This window comes from Dunckerocampus dactyliophorus, chromosome 6 (genome assembly GCF_027744805.1).
Source record: "Dunckerocampus dactyliophorus isolate RoL2022-P2 chromosome 6, RoL_Ddac_1.1, whole genome shotgun sequence".
Taxonomy (NCBI): Eukaryota; Metazoa; Chordata; class Actinopteri; order Syngnathiformes; family Syngnathidae; genus Dunckerocampus; species Dunckerocampus dactyliophorus.
The window spans coordinates 4,919,139-4,942,887 of record NC_072824.1 but is presented as its reverse complement, the minus strand read 5'-3'; the positions used below and the strand labels follow the sequence as shown (position 1 = coordinate 4,942,887).

Here is a 23,749-nt window from a genome sequence, read left to right as displayed (position 1 = left end):
TGGCTGCAACACCTTCATGAGGAATGTAGTGCACTTACCGCAATGCATTGACACACACAGCAGAAGGCGGAAGAGCGTGTGTGTTACAATTTCCTGTAGCCTCACATAGCGCTGCCTCTTGGAGTGTGTGCAGTGTGTGTGAGCAGTGCCGAGTGGACCAGGATGCAAGCCATCAAGTGTGTGGTGGTGGGAGACGGGTACGCCTTTAACTTTCTTCACTTTATACTTGACTTTGTTGGTCGGCTTGGTGTCATCAACATAAGAATGTGCTGTTGGCGACCGGGAGCGACTTCCGCTGTGATGTGTCGTCTGAGCGAGGTGAGGTGTGCGAAGAAGAAGAAAAAATTGCAGGGCAGGAAATTTAACTAAAAAAAAGAAAAGAAAAGACGCTATTAGTTCCAGAAATGCAGCATATCATGCATAGTCGCTTTAGTTTAGGTTAGAAGACCTGAGGACACTAATCCCTCGTTTATAAGTGATAAGTGAATTTCCACCAAGTAGGATTCCTTATTTCTAAATTGAATACCTGTATTTTCGTAGTTATGCCATAGAATGACTGAAGGCGAGAATGGATGGGAAGCCTAACCCTAACCCTAGCATTAGCCATCTAATTGATCTTATTATGTATTGTGTGAAAGTAAGACAGGAACAACATCAAATTAAAAGCACTTAATGAATACAGCGCCACCATCCACCAGTATGAGCCTGGACTTTGTTTGTCAGAGAGGTGCACCCAACAAACGTGCACATGTAGCACTCAATACGGTCATGAAATGTCATCTTTATGCATTCCCACATACTGTAGTATCAGAATTTGGGACCAAATATGAGGTGAAATAATAAGGGTAAAAATACAGTATAGTAGTTTATCTATGCAGCGGGGGAGAAAGTTTGATGGTGTGTTCAAGGGCCGTCGAACAAAGTGAGACAAGTCGCTGCTCCCATTAATCATGCAAGAACTGTGGGATTTCTAACTGTATATTATTCTTTAATAAAAAATTATATCCCTTTACATAATTTTTTTTGGCAATACTTATTTACAAGTGATTTAATTTTATTTTTGTGCGTGTATTTTTTTTTTTTTTTTATCATTGCACCTGAACATTTCCCGCGGCCTGGTGGTTGGGGACCCGTGCCTTACAGCAGGCTTGGGGATACACATTTGAAAATACTGTAAGAATGACACTTTTATATCAAAATGAATTGGCTTCTTTATTTTATAATGTAAGATTATAACATGTACAACATGTACAGTTGAATCATATGGAACTGAATTACACAAAGTCCCCAACCAACGAATTGGTTCCAGACGACCGTCCTTATGTTGAATCGTTCTTAAGTAGGGGAAAAGGTAATATTACCAATGATATAGGTACTACATGTACGTGTATACATATACAGTATATGTGTATGTATGTAAATATGAGTTTAGATGCAGTAGTAATATTAAACGAGGATAATTAATGAAAAAACAATAATAATAATGATATAATAATACATAATGATAAATGTTATTTACCTTTGAAGAGGAGTGGTCGAGCATACGTCGTTGTGGTGGAGGAGTTGGAGGAGATATTGAAAAAAAGGACAAATGGTCGTCGTGGTTAGACTCTTCTAAAAGAGGTAGTGTTCTGTGGGTGGTGTAGAATTAAGCAGGCCTATTAACTCTTCATAAACTTTAATCACACGCTCTGTCTGGGTTGTATAATTTAGCTTTCCATTTAGCTTTATCTCCCCAGCATCTAACTCTTCCTCTGTTGGTTTCATTAGCTCTAACGCTGCCTCTGTTGGTCCCATTAGCAGTGTCACAGTGCCCTCTACTGGTCAAGCATGTACAGTATAAATACTGATTGAGCGACTGACTACAAGGCAAAATAAAATAAAATATAGACCAGTCGGCTTGTATTCGTATCCGTGAGTGTTCGCTAGTCAGATGTTCGTAAGTTGGGGACCTAGTGTATACCGAATCGAATCATATTCTTGTAGACTGTATCGAAAATGCCTGAAGTCTGGAACTCATGGACATCCCAAGCCCAAGCCATCACACTGCCTCCGCCATGTTTTACACAAGACGTGCTATGCTTTGGATCGTGAGCTGTGCCACACTTTCTCCATACTTTTTTTCTTGCCATCATTCTGGTAGAGGTTGACCTTCATCCAGAACTGTACTGGCTTTTTAAGATGTGTTTTTTTTTTTTTTTTTTTAAGCAAGGTCCAATCTAGCCTTCCTATTCTTGAGGCTTGGGTTTTTACTTTTTTTTTTAATTTTGTCACCCACAATCTTTATGTGAGACATGAACACACCTTTCTCTTTTCGGTGTTTTTTAAAGATGTAAAAACAGATCAAAAGAGGCAGCTAATTAATGGACGTATTGGGACACACCTATTCCGCCTAGAAAGCCTGCTGTTAAAACACCTCCAAAAATCTACAACCAGGTTTTATGGTTTCATATCCATACTGTAACAGGTACATGTAACACTTACAGTATTTTGCTGTGTTTTGGTCATTTTGAAGCATTACCGGAACTTTTCCAAACTCAAAAACAAAAACACGGCAGTGGTGGCGGCAGCTCCAATATGTAACGTTAGCTTTCGCTAGTGGCCTGAGGCACTGTGAGAGAGTGTGTGGTGAAGCTACACCCGCCCATGAAATGGCCTTTGAGTCAATTGTCCAATAACTTTTGGTCCCTTTTAAAATGGGGTGGCGCATGTACCCTCAAATGAAAGCTGGAAGTCTACACTTTATGTCCATGTCTATTATATAACTATAATTGGAATATGTTTCATTAAACAGGTAAAACAAAACACGTGTGTCAGTGTCCAAATCTATATGGATCTAACTGTAATCACTTCTATTGCCCAATATAGTACACATAATCAGAGAAAATAAGCCATTTAAGACATATACCTGGATAGGACATCGCCCTCGTGTGCAGGAACACCGTAACGGGGCAAAGTTAGGGCAATTCCAAGGGCCCCTGACTGACAGGGGCCCCAAAAAATAGGTACAAATTAAAATATGATTTTGCTACATGGGTTGATTTTTTTTTCTTCTAATATACCGTAAATTCCGGTGTGTATAAGCTGCACGTGTCCACGTCATAAAATGGCATATTGCGACGCGCACGAGTCTATGAGGACCAGGCAGCTCTTTATTTGACAGGAGACAATCACGAGTTATGAAAAAACTCAGAAATTGCAAGTCATTACTCAATATAACAGTCTGACTCACGGTGTCATCTTACAAACAACACTGCACTCATCACACAAAAACTTAACACTCAAATGGTGTACCTAAGAAATATACAAAAATGTACCAATATGAGTTTACAATGAATAAAAACATTTTAATATTTTCCCATAATGCATATCGTTTGAGCAACGCATTTCATTGGAGGACAAGCATCATAGAAAATGAATGGATGGCGCGGCAATGCGGCCTCTGTCCACCAGAGAGAGCCAGAGGAGCCTAAAGCTCAGAGCCCAGAGGGAGGCTGACGTCATTGCAGCGCCCCAATGAATGTGTTGCTCAGACAAAATTCATTATGGGAAAGGTTTTTTTTTTTAATTTCAAGCTCGTATTGGTACGTGTGTATATTTGTCAGGTATACCTTTTGAATGTTAAGTTGCTGTGTGATGAATATACAATGAGTTGACAAGCTTGTTATGAGTGCACTGATAGCTCATGATTGGCTCCTGCCAAAGAAAGATCTACCGTTTCCTCACTGACTCGCAAGTGGAACAGTATTTCAACAATTAGTAGTAGTTCTGAGGTAAAGGAGATATCACGAGATTGGAATTTAGCCATAAATTACCGCACCGCTGTATAAGCGGCAGGGTTCAAAGTAGCAGCTTGCACACTGGAATTTACAGTAGTCATTAAACGATCAACAGCAATCTATTTGTTTTTGGCAGTAGACGTTAAATCCACGTTGACCAGAAAGTAAACCTCCGTATTGCCCAACCACCCCTCCATCTGCATAGCAATATAACATCTGTTTTAGGAAATAGGAAAGCAAGGAAGGAGGTGAGGGAATGGCAAAAGAAGGAGAGTGGATAGTACTACTAGGGCTGCGTTGAAAAACGGAATCGTGCAGTGTTTCGAAACAGAGCTACATGTCTCGTTTTCAGTTCAAAAGGGAAGCAATTTGTCCTTTATTAGGCTGACAATTAAAAACAGTCTGTAAAATGTTAATGGCATTAAAATATGACAGCACGTTTTACATCAAATTTAACGCCAAACTTTTGTCCCGCGCTGCCACCAATATAGTGAATAAATATAATTCTTTTTTATTATAATTATTTCAAGTCTGGAACCAATTAACCGCAAGGGATGACTTTATTTGTATTTTAGTTCAAAAAAACACATCCAATTTTCTTAAATATGCATATATTTTTACTAATAGTAGGCCATACTCAACCACGAAACAGCATGATGAAGGGTTGATGGGGTGAAGCTGTGAAATTTGAACGTGATGTGGCGAGGGACGTCTGGAATGCGACACAGATTTGAATCGATGAATGAATCCATGAAATCTTGGACGAGGCGGCTTGATTCTTAAGTCTTTCATCTTAACCAGACATTTTGCCCAATCGCACGCTTCCAGCTTGGTGGGAAATGGGGCCATCATGGCGGAAGTTGTGAAGCAGAAGTGGAGCAAATGAGTAAACATGAACAGGTCTCACACTGGTTCAGCCTCCACGCAGCATCATCGGTGTCACAAACAGTCGGAAGTCAACGCAAAGCTTCACATGACTTTCCACCCAGGCGAACTAAATGTGAAGTAAATTGGGATTTGTTTGTCGGTTGGTTTGTTAATTGGTGAGCTACTTCCTGCTTGATGGAGAAAGGCAACCAGTAGACATGCTGGATTCTTGGACTGTACCACTCCTGCTATATATATAAAAGTCTAACAGCTTCTAAGTGTCTGGAAAATGTTCAATGTGGATTAGATCTGGTTTGACCATGCGTACACATTACGGTAGCTTCAAACGGGATGAGAAAGCTACATTTTTGGGAGCATGCATCATATAAAGACAAAGGCAAATTCAATAGAAATGATGAAACTGCAAGGAAGCTGCAAAGATACAGTACGCTCCCTGGTGGAGGTAACAATGTTTATCTACTTGTTTGACCTCATTCTAACATCCTGTGCGGCGGTGACAGAAGATGTGACGTGTGATAAGGATGAAAAAACCCCAACAACATGACAAAACGAGAGCAGCATAAAGAGATCAGGTGTGATGGTTTAAATCCAGCCACTTCCTGTTTTCGCCAACACTTCCTTTTTTCCGATGCGCACGCGTATCGACACGTGCTGGCACTGACTCGGTCACGCAAAACTGTTTATTTTATCACGGGGGCCCAACTACAGCTCCTGCCAGCTAGTTTGAGTTGATTGGATTTTTTGCCATGTTGCAAACACTGCGTGGTGTTTTTCCACTTAGTGGAAAAAAACTGTGATATTTTGTAAAGCAACACATGTAGATATGCGAAGAAGTTATTTACTGTATATTTCAAGACAAAAACTGCATCTCAGCTTTGTGACATGAGTGAAAAAGGCTATTGTTAATATCAACTTCGGTCTTTGCTCTTGTTTTCCCTTTTTTTTCTGATAATATTCTGGCTTTATTGCCATATTATCTATATTATATTATCATTTATATTATGCCATAATATTTTTACTTTATTCCTGTAATGTAACATTCTCCCCAGTTTCAACTCTATGCTACAAAATGACATTTTTCCTAATTTTACCAATTTCCTTCCTTATTTTTTCCTCCTAATATATGTAGAATACGTTTATTCTTGTAAAAATGTTTCTTTTAATATTCTGACTTCATTCTAGTAAAATTACATCTGTTTTTTTCAAAATATTTTCCAAATATTTCAACTTTCGTCGCGTAAATTTTCTTCTAATTAATAATTCTGACTTTATTCCCGTGATATTTTGACTTTATTCTCCTAACATTCTAACTTTTCCTGCTACCTAATTTTCCAAAAATGACAACCTTTGTCACTGTTTTGTTTGTTTCTCCTAATAGTACGACTTAAAAAAAACAAAACATTCTTTTCTTTAATAATTTAGCTTTATGCCTAACTCTAGACTTTCTCATGTTAGAGTACAACTTTTTTTTCTTAATATTTTGACTTTATTCTTGTAAAATTAATGCTGAGTTTTTCCGTTTTTGCTGTTGCTTTTCTGCATTTTCTATCTATTATTATTATTTCTATTCTATTATTATATTCATACTTTATTCTCGTAATATTTTAACTTTTCCCCAACCAAATTTTCCCAAAATGAAAACAATTTTGGTTTTTTTTCCTCATAATGGATAATGGACCTCATAATGGACTTATTACCTTATTATATATTATTTTCATTTTTTATGTATTATTGCACTACAATTTGATGTGATCTGTTCCATATTTATTTATTTATTCGTATTCTATTTTCTCATTTTTCCTTATCTGTCATATCCTGCCTTGGTTGTTTTATTAAGTGATTAAGTTCATTATGACATGTTTGCAGAGCTGCGGGAAATGTGAATTTCTCTTGGAGATCATTATAGAGATTAATATAAAGAAGTCAGCTGGGATAGGCTCCAGCGTGCCCCTGTGACCCTAATGAGGAGAAGTGGCATAGAAAATAGATGGATGGATAAAATATAATATAAGGAAATATTATATATTATGGAGATAAATATATAAGTATCTATCTTTTTTCTTCAATATTTCAACTTCATGCTATTAAAATGACATTATTTTTCCTCATAATATGACAAGTTTATTCTTGTAGAATTGTGACTATATTCTCATAACTTTTTAAATTTTTTTACTCTTTTCTGACATAGTTGAAGCACAAGTAGCATTACACTAACAATACACAGACAGAGCAGACAGACCAGCATCCTCGCACTGCGCAAGCAGATCAGATATAGGGACCCAAAGCCAGGTTTGCAACCTTTGCGCTGCAGGACCCAACAGTGCTGGGATGTCTGAGGTGGCGGAAGGTAGCCCTGTGAGGGAGGTGGACCCCAGCGGAGACGAGCCGCAGGGAAAGGAAGCAGGGAGAGTGAACTGGCGGAAAGCTACACCTGAGAAGAAAGCTGGCCTTAAGGAGCTGTGGGACGAGCTCAGGCAAAAGCTCGCCAGGCTGCGCAGAGTGGAGAGGATCAGAAGGAGGAGGAAGAAGAGAGAGAAAGAGAGAACCAGCTTTTTTAAAGACCCCTTCAAGTACGCTTGGTAGTTGCTGGATGAGAAGCGGAGCGGGAAGCTAGATGCCTCCAAGGAGGAGCTGGAGAGTTACATCAAGAGCCAGTACAGTGACAACAGACAAGCCATCCCGCTCGGCTCCCCAGGACATGTCCCACGCCCAAACCCACCAGCAACGCAGTTTGACACCTCCCCACCCAAGTTGCGGGAAGTGGAGGATGTCATCAGGAAGGCAAGGTCAGCGTCAGCCCCCGGGCCAAACGGGCTCCCGTATAAGCTATACAAGAACTGCCCTCAAGTGGTGAGGATACTGTGGAGACTCATGAGGACAGCTTGGAGGAGCCAGCGAGTGCCAACAAAGTGGCAGCAAGCAATTGGTGTATTCATACCAAAAGAGGAAAACTCCAGTACCATCAGCCAGTTTAGAAGCATTGCCCTGCTCAACGTGGAGGGGAAGATATTCTTCTCCATCCTGGCCATGAGAATGACCAACTTCCTCATGGCAAATGATTACATCGACACAAGCTGCCAGAAAGCTGGAATCCCTGGTTTCCCTGGATGCATTGAGCACTCCTCCATGATTTGGGAACAAATCCAGCAGGCAAAGAGGGAAAAGCGGGACCTGCATGTTGTGTGGCTAGATCTTGCCAACGCATACGGTTCAGTGCCGCATAATTTGATAGACTTCGCCTTGGACTTCTTCCATGTTCCAGAGTGTGTAAAGAACATCATTACCAGATACTTTGACAACCTGCACATGTGCTTTCCGCTGGAAGGCTGCACAACTGGATGGCAACGGCTTGAACGAGGAATCGCCATGAGATGTGCCACTCCCCAATCCTGTTTGTGACAGCCTTCGAAGTCATCCTCAGAGGGGCCAGGCAGGTCGTTGGAGGGATCAGGCTACCATCAGGGGAGAGGCTCCCACTGTGGTAACTTAGCTGTAACTTCGTTGCTAGTCACAGAATGAAGTTGACGTCAGAGGTGTCGTTTCTTGGTTTTTCTTTACTTCGTAACACAACATACGTTCAACATGCGTCTGTAACACTTTTTCGGGTTTTTTGTTCTCTTCCTGAACTACTTCTTCTACGCTCTGTACAACCTTGCGAATTGGCGACACCTGTCGTTCAAACATGTCATTTCACATAACTATCACATCTATTGCACAACACTACCATATTCTTAACTATAATACAACCATATTTAAATTAACTAAACACACACAAATATATATACAACACCCACCACTAAGGAGCTACATGGATGACATCACAACCATCCTTCAGACGGCGCCATGTACAACACGACTCCTTGAGCGTTTTGATGAGCTGATCACGTGGGCAAGAATGAAGGTAAAGGCAGCAAAATCAAGAAGTCTGTCAATAAGGAAAGGAGTCCCCCAAGTCAAGACTACCTTTGTGGCAGGAGGAGAGCCAATTCCACAGCTCGCTGAAAAGCCACTCAAGAGCCTGGGAAGGCAGTACACTGCGGACTTGTCTGACAGACAGATGGGAAAGCAGGCCAAACAACAACTTGCCGAGGGGTTGGCAAGGATAGACCAAAGCCAGCTGCTAGGGAAGCACAAGGTGTGGTGCTACCAGCACACACTATACCAACATGTGATGTGGCCACTTAAGATCTGCGAGGTCCCCATTTCAGAGGTCAGCAAGATGGACAGCCTGACCAACAGATACATCAGGAAGTGGATGGGATTACCTCGCTGCTTCTCAGATGCAGGCCTCTTTGGATGGAACATGCTGGAGCTCCCTTTGAAATCCATCAGTCTCGGGTACAAGCAGGAGAAGGCACGCCTTGTACTTGAGATGAAGGACTCTGCTGACCATCTAATAAGGAGTGCAAAAGTCCCAATCCGCACAGGCCGTAAATGGAAAGCACCTGCCGAGGTAGAGAACGCCATCTCCAGCCTGCAACACAAAGAGGTGATGGGGCCAACCCAGACAGGTCGCACTGGCCTAGGCTGGGCAGCACCACGACAGTTCTGGTCCTAAGCTACCATGAGGCAGAGGAAGACCATGGTGGTGGACGAAGTCACCAGGGTGAAGCAGGAGCACTTCCACATAAAGGCGATATCCCAGGGCAGCCAAAGAGCCTGGACACGATGGGAGGCTACCGTGCAGAGGCGCATCAGCTGGGCAGACATTTGGAGGACACCACAGAGCAGACTAAGCTTCCTTCCCGGAACCTCACTCAGTGGTTCGGGAGTGAGGTAGGCTGTCCGCTGTGCAGTACCACCAAGGCTAGCCTCCAGCACATCCTATCAGGATGCAAGGTGGCGTTGACCCAGGGACGGTTTAGGTGGCGCCACGACCAGGTGCTAGCCAAGTTGGCAGAGCACCTTGAAAGATGCAGGGTGGCTGCAAACCGCACCCAGACAAAGGTAAGGCCGGCGCTAGCTGCTTTCGTCAAGCCAGGCGAAATGCGCAGAGCACCCACGCAGGGAGTTACCATCCTGAGACCAGGCAAGGAGTGGCAAATGCTGGTGGATCTCAGAAGACAACTAGTGTTCCCGAGAGAGATCATAACAACTACTCTCGGACCAGACATTGTCACGTGGTCTGCAGTGGAGAGATCAGTCCACTTGATCGAGCTAACCATCCCCTGGGAAGAGGGCATGACAGCAGCCCACGAGAGGAAACACCTCAAATACTCCGAGCTGGCAGCGGAGTGCCGAGAGGCTGGCTGGAGAGCCAGGGTACACCCTGTGGAGGTTGGAAGCAGGGGCTTTGTTGGCAAGATGGCAGTCCAACTGCTCCGCAGTGCTGGGACGACAGGGACAAGCCTGCGGAAAGCGTTGAAGGAGCTGGAAGAGGAGGCTGAGAAGGCGAGCTACTGGCTGTGGCTTTGGAGGAAGGAAAAAGGATGGGGGCTAACACCCCCTTGAGGGCAGCTGCAGGGAGTGGCGGGGAGACGTCCCCATACGCCACTGCCCCCCTGCCGGGAGATGTACTGGTATAGGGGGCGAAACATCTGTGAACGGCGGCCTCCAGCTGACGACCCTGCAGCTGCCCGCATTGGCACCGGAGGAGGTGCGACAGGTCGGAAGGTCGAAGCAGGAACCAACAGCTGACCTGTGCAACGATCACCACAAACGCACCTTATCCGACGATCATGTCGCTCAACTGAACACCTTCACTATATCACGCTTTTTCAAAAACATATGAATAAATCATGCTGTTTCGTGGTTGAATACAGCTTGTTGTTGTCAAAAATGATGCATATTAAAGTCAATTTTACCTTTTTTTCACAAATGAAGCATTTTCCAGCATAGAAATGGCTAAATGAAGCAAAATACAAATATAAGGTATTCAGACGACGTATTCAAAGACGCTGTGATGATATGTAGCATTCTACACTGGTCACTAGGTGTCAGTGATGTTACATTGGCGGGAAGTACTGTGCAGAACAGGAAGTAAAAAAAAGGAACAATGCTAAAACCTGTGAGTTTATTTTCTCTTATGTCTACTACAGCTTATTGGGTAATACAGTACGGTATACAGTATACATGCTTTGTTTTTATTTTTGTGTGTGTTTTAGGGCTGTTGGGAAAACATGTCTTCTCATCAGCTACACAACCAACGCCTTCCCTGGTGAATACATTCCGACAGTGTGAGCACACACACACATACCTGTTGCTACATTGTGCGTATGTTGTGTCGATCAGAATGACATGCATGCCAAATCAATGTTTTTCTTTCTTCTTTGCTGCCTACACTTTAGTTTTGACAACTACTCGGCCAACGTGATGGTGGACAGCAAGCCGGTCAATCTGGGCCTCTGGGACACGGCCGGACAGGAGGACTACGACAGGCTCCGCCCCCTGTCCTACCCCCAGACGGTACGCACACAAACAAATAAATCTATTACTATATATGTCATTAAAAAGTGGTGTTTGTCTCCATGGTAACCAGAGAGGAGTTGAGAATGCCATGCGTTGCTGCTCGTCTTTAACGAGCGTGGTCGCTATGGAAACCGCTAGCCATGCAAGCGATTTTGAAGCACTCTCCAAGCGTTTGGATGCGGTGTGCAGCACCAATGAAGCACGGATCATTTCTAGATGCAATTTTTTTTTAAAGATTTTTCTGAAAAGGTACTTATACTGAAACACATACAGCCACCAGGGGGCATATTTTCATGGGCATTGCCATGGTGTGCTGTGATGTGCTAATCATTGCTATAGACCTCAGGCCATTTCTTTCTTTGGCATTAATCCCAGCATCGTCATCTCTCTGCATCCACGTGTCGTTTCTGAGGGAACTGACAGGTTAGACGTGGTGCTAATAATGTCTTGTACCACCAGGAGGCCAACTTGGGTTCTTGCAGTTTTTACTAAATCTAGTTTCTCCTCTACAGACAAAATGGAGGGAAAAATCGATCAAACTTGCTTGAATATTCAAATACCGGTAGTATTTTTTGAAGCACTTTTTGTTTTTGTGCATCCAGGATGTGTTTCTGATTTGCTTCTCCCTGGTGAGTCCTGCGTCGCACGAGAACGTCCGAGCTAAGGTGAGTCACATAGGATGTTTACAAGCGCTCGTTAATAAGCTCCTGATGAGCTGTCCATGCGCTGTATGCTATTACCGGCCACCATGGAATCATACTCCGCTTATCTTGAAAAATACACATAAAAATCTAAAAATAGGAACAAAAATATACATTAAAATATGAATTAAATAAATATGAACGTAACAATACAAATACAAATGAGAGACAAAAGCTCGTCGTAGCTTAGGACGAACCAGGAAGTGAGTGGTCTGTTCCTCCAACCAAAAACTCCTGTGAGCTAACAAACATAAAAAACCGTGTTGCCGACTCGCTCGATCTGGCGACATTCCAGCCCCCCTTGACGACATATTTTCTCAAAAGCAACTAGCGACAAATCCAGCGACTTTGGGGACTTTTCCAATATGGTGAAAGCCCGTATTTTACTGCGTTGTGTCTTCTCATTGAGCAGCGGCAGGTGCTGTTGGCAGGTCACAAGCACGATGTGGGGCTCTATGCATCCAAACTGCAAATGAATTGCAGTTACAGACTTTATGTTCACCAGAAGAATAGAATAAACACAGCATCATGTTATTCGCTGTCCACTTGTGCTCATTTTAAGAAACAATCAAGTTTATTTGTCGCTCTAAACGTAATGAAGCTGTTTTTACTCACTTTTTTGTCTTTCCTATGAGAGTATGCTTTTTTGTCCTACCGCATTTTACAAGATCATATGCAAATGATATGCAAATTAGACAGTGACATCATCTGGCGACTTCTAAGACAGTCAATAGTGACTTTTCTTTCTGAAAAGTTGGCAACAGTGATAAGAACGAGTAAACATCTGGATTTTTTTTTACTCTTTTGATTTTCTCTTTTTGACGTTTGTGTCACGTTAGAGTCGTTGACTCCCCCGCTCTAAAATGTAAACGGTAGCGTCCACGTCCTTCTCCACGAACCATGAAGTAGGCTGTTAGCTAACATTGGACGTGTTCCTCAAAATTTGGTGCTTTTTATTTTATGTTCTCTTTTTGCTGTTTTGAGTGCTAATGGAAACAGTCCCCTAAAATTGGCTGCTAGCTAACATACATTGGGATGAAAAAGTGGTTGCCCCCTTCCTGCTCTTATTTTTTTACATCTTTGTATCTTTTTTGCATCTTTGTCTTAGTTTATGGTGTGTAGCGAAGCCTGCTTTATGTCACCATGTACAATATTGTTTAATAAGCCTCTAAAGTAGCACAAAATGTCAGAATTTGAACCTCTGTCGTGAAATCTCAACGCACGTCACAAGTCTTCAGTTCATCCAGCTTCCAAGTACAAAATGTTGCTAGCACAGTTGGAGCCTCGAACGTCAAACACAACTGAGGTCGTAGCATTTGGAATTTCAACAAAAATTTCACAAATAAACGCCTTTAAAGTCTATCACAACTCCAAATCCCCATTGCGAAGGAAGTCAAACATTAGCAACGCTAGCATAGCTATGTGAGCTAATGCGCTAACATTACATTTTAACAACAAAACGATTCAACTTACATCTCCCACGCCTGTAGCGGATTTATTTTACAATGTGTAGCGAAGCCTGTCTGTTTTTGAACTAACTAGAACATTCCTGCACTCTTATTTTTTTTGCATCTTTGTCACACGTAAATGCTTCAGATCATCAAACAAATTTAAATATTAGTCAATGACAACACAACTGAACACAAAATACAGATTTTAAATGAAACTTTTTATTGTTAAGGGAGAAAAAATGTCCAAAGCTACATGGCCCTGTGTGGAAAAGTGATTTCCCCCTAAACCTAATAAGTGGTTGAGCCACCCTTAGCAGCAACAACTGCAATCAATCAGCAATCAAAACTGTGGAGGAATTTTGGCCCACTCATCTTTGCAGAATTGTTGTCATTCAGTCACATTGGAGGGTTTTCCAGCATGAAGCGCCTTTTTAAGGTCATGCCACAGCATCTCAATAGGATTCAGGTCAGGACTTTGACTAGGCCACTCCAAAGTCTTCATTTTGTTTTTCTTCAGCCATTCAGAGGTGGACTTGCTGGTGTGTTTTGGATCATTGTCCTGCTGCAGAACCCAAGTTGGTTTCAGCTTGAGGTCACCAACAGATGGACGGACATTCTCCTTCAGGATGTTTTGGCAGACAGCAGAATTCATGGTTCCATTTATCACAGCAAGTCTTCCAGGCCCTGAAGCAGCCAAACATCCCCAGACCATCACACTACCACCACCATATTTTACTGTTGGCTTCATAACCTTTTACACACTGATATATCTCAATCTCAGTTATGTTTTAACAGGGGGAAATCACTTTTTCACACAGGGCCATTTAGGTTTGGACATTTTTTCTCCCTTAATAATAAAAAGTTTATTTAAAAACTGCATTTTGTGTTCAGTTGCAATGTCATTGGCTAATATTTACATTTGTTTGATGACCTGAAACATTTAAGTGGGACAAACATGCAAAAAATAAAGAAATCAGGGAGGAGGCAAACACTTTCACACCACTGTACATGGATGTGCTCCTCAAGAATTCCTCTTGATACATTTGAGCTACAATAGAACCGTTGCCCCCATGACTAAGAAACAAAAATGGAATGGTCCACTCATCTGTCATCTCATCATCCTCCTTGAAGAAGGAAGTAGCTTGCTAACTCATTCTTTAACTTTAACACCCCAAAAAAGAAAACACAAAGGACATTGGAGTTGGTGGCATTGATGCAAGTCCACTTGTTTCCTTTGTAGAGGTTCTAAATCAATGATGTGAAGGCAGCCAAGCGTACAAATGCCAAGCCAATCAAAGCGTTAAGTATCGATGCACGGCATCCCGCCTCCATCCATCAGCAATCACCAGCTATTCACCAACGGGGCATCTCACACCTTTCCGTCTTGACAACAATCGTTCTTTTCCCTTCTTCTCCTCATCTCTTACTCACCTCTTTTCCCGCTTCAGTGGTACCCGGAGGTGCGCCACCACTGCCCCTCCACGCCCATCATCCTGGTGGGCACCAAGCTGGACCTGAGGGACGAGAAGGACACCATCGACAAGCTGAAGGAGAAGAAGCTGTCGCCCATCACGTACCCGCAGGGCCTCGCTCTGGCCAAGGAGATCGGTAACCAGAACATTAGGAACGGCTGTGGTGATTCGACGTGCAACACAATACACGACAATTCCCACAGACACGCCGCCACAGTCATTCAAAGACACTGCATTTTCTTCACTTTTCATTTCCTGTAGCTGTCCAAATACTTTTGTCCATACAGTGCAGGGTTCACACAGTGTGTGTGTGTGTGTGTATGTGTGTGTGTGTATGTGTTGGTAATCCTATCTTTGTGCGGACAAAGATCTGTTTACACAGTCACGTCATGGGGACCGATTTCAGTATGGGGACCACAAATCAGGTCCCCATAAAGAAAATGGTTTTAAATTAACCCAGAAGCTGTTCTGAAGGTGCCCGTGTGGTTTTCAATGGCTGTGTGTGTGTGTGTGTGCGTGTGTGTGTGTGTTTGTGGCATGCCCACAAGCTCCCCCAGTAGTTTGTGGCTGGTACTGCACACATCGCTCTCCACACACACTTTTCCATAAATGGTTGGGTGCCGCCCACTTCCTGGTCCCCATAAGGAATGATTATAGAAGAAGAAAAAAGGATAATTGAAGGTGTGTGCCAATTTACAAGTAAAGAATTTGTCCTGTGGAGCCAAGGTGAGACACAAGGTAAGTGCATTTGTATGACAAATTAGAATCAATTAATTATTGAATAAGTGTTCAACTGTCAATCAACTTAGAGGAAAGCTATAGTTAGTGCAGGAGCTAGGTATAGTTGTTGCATTATTGGCCATTAAAGGTTGAAATCTGAAATGTGATACTAATAGTTGATTTCTTCATCTCTTGATCCAAAACCTTTTTAAAAAATGTAACAATCTGAACATGTCATTGGTAATATACTTGTTGCAAAGTCCCCACTAATCACATTGGACTTGGCGGGTGTGAATTATGCAAATATTATGTTCATAAGGTCCCCATTTGGCTTATGTCCCCACATAGCACGAGATAATCCATTGCATCAACAATTCAGATATTTGAAGTCAATCAATCAATCAATCAATCAAAGTTTATTTATATAGCGCTTTACAATAGCCCACGGGCTCCCAAAGTGCTTTACAATAAGACGAAACATAAGAACACAGCATAAAACATGAACACAAAGTAAACACAGAATAAAAACTCTATAAGAAAATGCTTCAGTGCTGCAGAGTGCTAAAAGCCTTTAAAAGTACATAAAATGGGAGTCAACAAGAACTAAAAATGCATAAAATACAAGACCGCCCTAGTCGGTGTTAAACGCCTGTCTAAAAAAATGAGTTTTCAATTTCGATTTAAAAAGGCCGACTTCAGTAGTGGTGCGAATGTCAGTGGGCAGTTTGTTCCAGTCTGGGAGCAGCGACGGAGAAACAGCGTTCGCCCCACTGTTTGTATTTTGCCCGTGGGACTTCTAACAGAAGCTGTCCCGAGGAACGCAGGGCCCTGCCGTGATTGCGGATAGTTAAAAGCTCCGACAAGTACGACGGAGCAAGGCCGTTAATGGCATTAAAAACAAATACTAAAATTTTAAAATCGATTCTAAAACGAACTGGAAGCCAGTGGAGTGATGACAGTGCTCACGTCTGGGCATGTTTGTTAAAAACCGGGCAGCAGCGTTCTGGACCAACTGCAGACGCGAAATTGAGGTCTGGCTCAGGCCAACGTAAAGTGCGTTGTAGTCGTCCAGTCTTGTGCTGATGAAAGCATGGATCGCTTTCTCAAGATCCCGCTGACCTAAAAAAGGCTTCACTTTAGCCAGAAGACGGAGCTGAAAGAAGCTCGTCCTAATGACAGAGCTAATCTGTTTGTCGAATTTAAGTCCACTATCGAATATGACCCCAAGATTTTTGACATCAGGTTTAAAAAAAGGGGGCCAGATAGACGAAATTCGCTGCAACAGTGTGCAATGTTGGTGACATACCAAATAAAATACACTCTGTTTTGCTGTCATTTAAATGTAAAAAGTTCTGATCCAGCCACTGCTTTACATCAGTAATACAATCGAGCAGCCTAGTGGGAGCAGTATTGTCAGTGGGTCTAATAGGCAGATATATCTGCAGGTCATCAGCATAGAGATGAAAAGACAAATTATGTCTTTCCAAAATTGAACCCAGGGGTAATAAATACAGAGAAAACAGAACAAGGCCAAGGATGGATCCCTGTGGCACCCCGCACGAGAGGGATGCATGGGAGGAGCAGAGGTCACCGATCATAACGGAGAAGCTCCTATTAGCCAGGTATGACCTAAACCACTGGAGAGCAATGCCTTGGATACCGACACAGCGGTCTAGGCGGGATACAAGGACTGCATGGTCAACTGTATCAAAGGCCGCTGTGAGGTCCAGCAGCACCAACACAGCGGGATTCCCAGCATAAACAGACAGGGCAATGTCATTGTGCACCTTTAACAGCGCCGACTCAGTGCTATGTCGGGATCTAAAACCAGACTGGAATTTATCAAGAACAGAGTTCATCTCTAGGAAAGTTTGTAACTGAGTAAAAACAACTTTTTCTAAAACCTTTGAAAGAAAGGGCAAGTGTGAGACAGGCCTAAAATTGGACAGCACAGAGGGGTCGAGATGAGGTTTTTTAGGAGGGGTCTAACCACAGCATGTTTGAAGGCAGCTGGGACAGATCCTAAATTAAGACAGGTGTTTATAAAAACAAGCAAACTTGACCCAACAGAATTAAAAACCTCTTTTAAAAACTTGGCTGGGATGACATCTAGGGGACAGTTAGTGGGTTTCATGCCACTAACCACCTTGGTAAGAGACACCAGAGAAATGGTCTCAAACTGCTCAAAGACGGCAGTCTGTGCAGGACGACCATGTACATCCTCAGAAGACATCCCTGAGCTGCTGATGTTCTTCCTGATAGATGCCACTTTGTCAGAGAACAATGAGACAAACTCTTCACATGTTGTAGTGGTGGCATCAGACAGAATAGTGGGGCGTGGGTTCATAACAGAGTCAATGGTTTTAAATAAGAGTCTTGGTTGGTGAGAGCTGTTGGTTATAATGGAGGACAGATATTTGGACTTGGCCTCCTTCAGGGCTCTCTGATAGGTGGCCAATCTGTCCCTCAACCAACCCAGGGAAACATGCAATCTGTCTTTTTTCCACCGCCGTTCAGCCTGTCTACATTGTTGTCTGAGCAGCCGGGTGTGGTCATTCAACCAGGGATCAGACTTGGTTTTAGTGCTTTTTTGCCGAAAAGGGGCAACAGAGTCCAGAATCTCAGTACATGTAGAATGGAAGGTGGAGAGTAGGCTGTCTGGACAAAGAGGAGGAACCGGCCTAGTGACAGTATGTAGCTGAGAGTCCCTGAAGGCAGCAGCAAACACTCCAGCTGTTAATGGACTGAAGATGCGGCGTCTGAGGGCTGAAGAAACAGGCTTATTGGCAGGTGGGGGGGCAGCAAAGTCAAAGATAATGGGGAGGTGATCAGATATAGCTGTGTCTACAATTTCTCTGAGGGAAACAGAAAGCCCACGAGAGACGACTAGGTCCAGAGTGTGGCCATGGTCATGTGTTGGTGCATTAACAGACTGAGTGAGGCCAAAGGAGTCCAAAAGCTGTTTAAACTCATTAGCCATTTGGTTTGTTGCACAACAAACATGAATATTAAAGTCCCCACAGATCAACAGACTATCAAACTTTGGGATAAAGTCAGACAGAAATTCAGAAAATTCCTGTAGGAAAGTCCTTATTAAATTTAGGTGGGCAATAGACTGTGGCGCACAGCACGGGGCAGATGAAGTCGATCACAAACAGCTGCAGCTCAAAGCTAGAATAATTATTCCCCGTTATTATTCTGCATCTGAAGCTGTCCTTGAATATAGCAGCCAAGCCGCCACTTGTGCTGAGGAAGGAACAGCCGGGTGGGAGGAGCTCCGAGAAGGCGCTGTTCTCCCCTGGTTTCAACCAGGTCTCAGTCACAGGAGGAAATCCAGGTCATGAGTCATGAAGAAGTCATTCAGAATAAATGTTTTATTTGTAAGAGATCTGATGTTAATCAGCGCGGTATGAACCGAGCGTCCGTCAGCCAGGTGAGGGAGGCGGCTGAGCGAGCGGAGATTCGCCGGCACACAGCCCCGCTGGGAGATCCGCATGGGCCGACAACACGGAAGCAGCGCCTCGGTGTCATGGAGGACCGTATGAAGTCGTGTCTGAGCTTAGAAAAATGTGGCTAGAGTACCTGATTTTTTTCATCCTTGTAGCACCTTTAGAAAGGGTGGTACCCACAAGCGATGATAAAAAACATGGAAACCCGTATGTGTGTGCGTTCCAGATGCAGTGAAGTACCTGGAGTGTTCGGCGCTGACCCAGAGAGGTCTGAAGACGGTGTTCGATGAAGCCATCAGAGCGGTCCTCATTCCTCAGCCCCCCAAAGTCAAGAAGAAGCCATGCTCCCTGCTCTGAGAAGGTACTTTATACGTCTCGTACTACAGTATTTTTCAACAATAGAGGACTGGATGTGTGTTAATAAGTGTTTTTAGTAAGCCCTGTTGGGAACGTAGCCTTTTGTGTGTGCGTGTAGCTTTAATGCTAATGAGCTGTGTGTCTCCAAGAAGCGCTTTGTGTACTTGTAGTCCAAGGTTACAGATGCCGTACATCGCTTACAACAACTTAACAAGAAGGAGTAGGACAGGAAGACTAGCAAAGCTAACTTAATGTCATGCTAGGTTAGCCGATAAGAAAAACACAATCAAACCTACAGCTCCCATGTCTGTAGCTGACTGCCAGATAGTTGGCAGGGCTTTGTTTCAAGATGTGTAGCAAAGCCTGCTTTACATCAATGTATGCAGTATTGTTACATGATCTTCAAAAGCAGCACAAAACGTCACAAGACGGAATGCGAAACCTCAACGTAGGTCACCAGTCTTCAGTCTTCCAAGATACAAAATATTGCTAGCGTCTAAATGAATGGCGAATGCCGCTGAGGTCGTAAAATTTCAGACATGAAGTCACAAGTTAGCCACACTAGCATTACATTTGAACAGCAAGATCACGCGAGGTTAGCCTTTTTGCTGAGGAGAAACAAAACAATCAAACTTACAGCTCCCACGTCTGTAGCTGACAGACAGAATGGCCAGAGCTTTAGTTTATGGTGTGTAGCGAAGCCTGCTTGATGTCATCATATACAATATTGTTTGATAAGCCTCTAAAGTAGCACAAAATGTCAGAATTTGAACCTCTGTCGTGAAATCTCAATGTACATCACAAGTCTTCAGTTCATCCAGCTTCCAAGTACAAAATGTTGCTAGCACAGTTGGAGCCTCGAACGTCAAACAACTGAGGTCGTAGCATTTGGAATTTCGACAACAATTTCACAAATAAACGCCTCTAAAGTTTATCACAACCCCAAATCCCCATTGCGAAGGAAGTCAAACATTAGCAACGCTAGCATAGCTATGTGAGCTAATGCGCTAACATTACATTTTAACAACAAAACAATTCAACTTACATCTCCCACACCTGTAGCGGATTTATTTTACAATGTGTAGTGAAGCCTGTCTGTTTTTGAACTAACTAGAACATTCCAGATGTGCCAGAAGAATGACGACTACAAAGAGCTGCATTGACCTTAAAAGGAACGCTTCCGAGCAAAACCAACAAATTCAAGTCGGGAAAGACCCACGCTCGCTGACCTTTTATTAGCTACGCCTGCCGTCAACGTCACAGTACTTTTGTTCTGTATTTAAAACCTCTTATTAACTTTGAAATGTATAAAAATGACAAGTAATCCAATGTTAAGTACCTAATAAAGTGGACACTGAGCGTATCATGCTGAGAATGTACAGTAAGCTAGCCAAATTCTCAACGTCAAAAGCTGTATTTGGATCAAAATGTGTGATGAATGTGTTATTTGCTGTGATTAAAATACGGGAACAGATTTTCTGTTGGGAGATCATTCCTGTGCTTCATCATCATTAGCGTTATCGGCCCAATCATCATCATCATGAGATGCGAGATGAATGAGGGCCGTCGCCGTCTCATTCATCTCAATGTATTTTTGCCGCCTGCCTGCAGCACATCTGACCACCAGCTAGCGGATTAATCACACTCATTATCGAGTGCGTGTGAAAACAAATTAGCCCAAGCATGGCTGTGTTGTCTTAGACGCCCAAGGGACAGTTTCAGGAACACCTTTCAGGAACACCTGCACACGCTAAGGCAGCCATGCCCAAAGTGCGATTTTTGGCTCACGGCTTTATTTTTATTTTTTTTAATCAGCTCGCGGTGTATGAATATGAATATATATACATATATATTGTATGAATAAAAACAAAGCCCTACGGAACATGACAAAGGTTTCGGGCCGCACTGAAAAGAAAAAAAAGGTACGACAGAGAACGTTAGCATAGCATAGCCTGCATATGTTGACCTGCAGTGCCTAACAAATGCCTTAGAGCGCCACCCAGTGTAAGGATGACCCAAATGAACAGCACTATTATCACCCAACTCATTTTTTTTTTTATTGTTTCTTTAAGCTCTTGAGCTGAAATGGTATTTTTAAAGCTAAAACTTGATTATTATTGCTGTTATCTGTGTATGTTGAAAGGTGTTTTACACAAAAAAACTGAAAAAATAGGAGTGCATTATTATTTTTCATATATTAATATACATTCCCGAACACGAACATGTTTGCAAGCTAAGCACCATACAAAACATTGCATTATTTTATTGTGAAAAAAAAAAAGCCCTGATCTAAAGAGATCCAAACGTTAAAACATCTGTTCTGCTCTCTGTGTCTCTGCAGGCCATATAAATGTGCTTTAAAATAATAAAAAGCCTCCCAGTGATGTTTTGTCTCTGTTTATAATTCAACACTTTTCACCTGCAACTTTATTGACCCATGAATAAAAAACTCCCAACAAATCTTCAATCTACGTGATTCCCTGAACACTGCCACCTGCCACTTGAGTGACGCTCAGTTACATACAAGCATTTCACGCTATTTCATAAAACATTTGCAGGAAAATGAATACACCAGACACCATGGTGGCTGCATTCTGCATAATGGCCACCAGGGGCAGTGAACACTATAACGGGCAGTTCAGCTTGAGTGATGGACAAGCCACAACCAGGCTGATAAGACGCTAATAAGGCTTGATGCCGCGTGTAGTAAGGCAGGTAACTATGGAAGCCCGTTTCCGCCACAGAAAGAAAAAAAAAATTCCTATGGCAAGTCATGATTGACATAAAAAGTAAAAACAGTGGACATGAGCGGCCCATATTTGCTACTAGATTGTATCACCCTGCCAGAACACTGGTTTCATTGTAGAAATACTTGTTTTAAACAGGTGAAGGTGTGTGCCCTCGTAGTCTCTCCATCCTTTTTTATCTGTTGCTTTTTCATCTTATTTTCATGCAACAGAGCAGGCTTTGTGATCTTGGCGGTATACACTCCTGATCAAAATTGTAAGACCAATTGAAAAATTGCAAGAAGCTACGTTGCTGCTCTGTTGAAAAAGCCAGTCATTACCACACAGACGAGGGCCTTCAGTCATGAGGGGTTCCCCCTGCAACATCTCCACATAGCCAGCTGCCATTTGACGCCCCTGCACAACATGAAGTTTCATTGTTCCATTGAAGGACCATGATGGACCCCCCTCCACTGTCTCGTGTGTAAAACATCTCAGGTGGGATCTCCTTGTCATGTCAGTAACGTTGGAAGCTATTAGGGCCGTCAAGGTTACATTTTTTCTCATTAGAGAATAAAACATTCTTCCTCCTTTCGATGTCCCACGTTTGATGCTCTCCTGCAAACCTTTTGGGCCGTTAAAGGGGACGAGGCCTTTGAAGACCTTTTTCTACTTTAAACCCTTCTCTTGTAGATGGCGTCTGATGGTTATCGGACTGCACTCGGCACCAGTAACAACCTTCACAGTCAACGGGATCCTCCAGCTCAGGTGACATTATTTTGGGTCTACCAATTGACAGTTTTGTTCCACAGCGCTCAGGAAGCTACATTCAAATAAGGTCCTTGTTTTGCCAGCAAATTTCTACGCATGCTGTTGTACAGTATACCAAATGTATCCAAATGAGGGCGATATGAATCATCACATCTACAGGGTTCTTGTATTGACACAACATTGTCGACTAGAAACCTGGAGAAGTTTTTAGGGGCTTTCCACACGGAAACGTTTTCAGGTCAAAACGCAAAGTATTTTATCATTTCAGCCTCTCATCCACACAGAAACCGCGTTCTGGGTGCCCTGAAACGGTATTTTTTGAAAACGGCTTGCAGAGTGGGGAAATCTGAACGTCGGCTTGTCGTTTTCGTTGAGACAGCCAACCTGAAAAGGATGACGTCACTGGCCCACCGCCGCCTCTTCGCCGTCACGTGAAATGTTTTGTCGTCTAATACTCCATCATGACGCGCAGACGTAATTCCACTTCTCGTAAGTCTAAATGAGCCTTGGAAAGCAGAAGATGCGCATGTGTTCTTTCTTCTTCTATGGTTTGGTGTCACGTGGTTCCGCCTGCGTGTCTATTTAAAGCGCCACATGCAGGTGGCCCTTGTGTATTACATCGTTTTCACTCTACGATCCATTCCCATCTGGATGCAACTAATTCGGCACAGTGTTAGTTAGTTAGTTAGTTAGTTAGTTAGTTAGTTAGTTAGTTAGGTCCATCGTTCCTGCTGGAGCATATGCCACTGACAACAGTCCGCCAGAGTGCTCTGTCCTGGGCTGCTCTCTCCAGCTGTGTCCAGGTCTTTCCCATCTGCTTGATGTCAGCATCGAGGTCTCGCCGGCAGGTGTTTCTTGGCCTCCATCTCTTCCCTTGGGGTTTCCGCTTGAGTGCTTGCCTTGTGGTGTGCACAGACACGCAGATGGAACCGCGTGACACGCCAAACCATAGAAGAAGAAAGAACACATGCGCATAAGTCCATCCATCCTTCACTTTCCAAGGCTCGTCCAGACTTATGACAAAGTC

General features: G+C 43.1%; 1 protein-coding gene across 2 annotated transcripts; it reads left to right on the top strand.

Annotated features, from left to right (window-relative positions):
- Positions 1-86: 86 nt before the first annotated feature.
- On the top strand, positions 87-21,668 carry LOC129182257 (ras-related C3 botulinum toxin substrate 2). Of its 2 annotated transcripts, XM_054778114.1 has the most exons (7): positions 87-197; positions 10,772-10,843; positions 10,955-11,072; positions 11,678-11,740; positions 14,676-14,835; positions 19,095-19,229; positions 20,340-21,666. In XM_054778114.1, exons 1-6 carry the CDS (start codon positions 163-165, stop codon positions 19,223-19,225), a joined length of 579 nt encoding a protein of 192 aa, XP_054634089.1. In that variant the 5' UTR covers positions 87-162; the 3' UTR covers positions 19,226-19,229; positions 20,340-21,666. The 2 variants fall into 2 exon arrangements, with proteins under 2 accessions (XP_054634089.1, XP_054634090.1); XM_054778115.1 differs by lacking the exon at positions 11,678-11,740 and having other exon boundaries at positions 20,340-21,668.
- Positions 21,669-23,749: the final 2,081 nt, after the last annotated feature.

What these genes read in the sequence shown, in the direction of transcription:
- LOC129182257 (XM_054778114.1), top strand. Translation starts at nt 163, where the DNA reads ATGCAAGCCATCAAGTGTGTGGTGGTGGGAGACGG. An exon ending in TGTGTGGTGGTGGGAGACGG is followed by an intron (nt 198 to 10,771) that starts GTACGCCTTTAA and finishes TGTGTGTTTTAG; the next exon opens with GGCTGTTGGGAAAACATGTC. An exon ending in CCCTGTCCTACCCCCAGACG is followed by an intron (nt 11,073 to 11,677) that starts GTACGCACACAA and finishes TTGTGCATCCAG; the next exon opens with GATGTGTTTCTGATTTGCTT.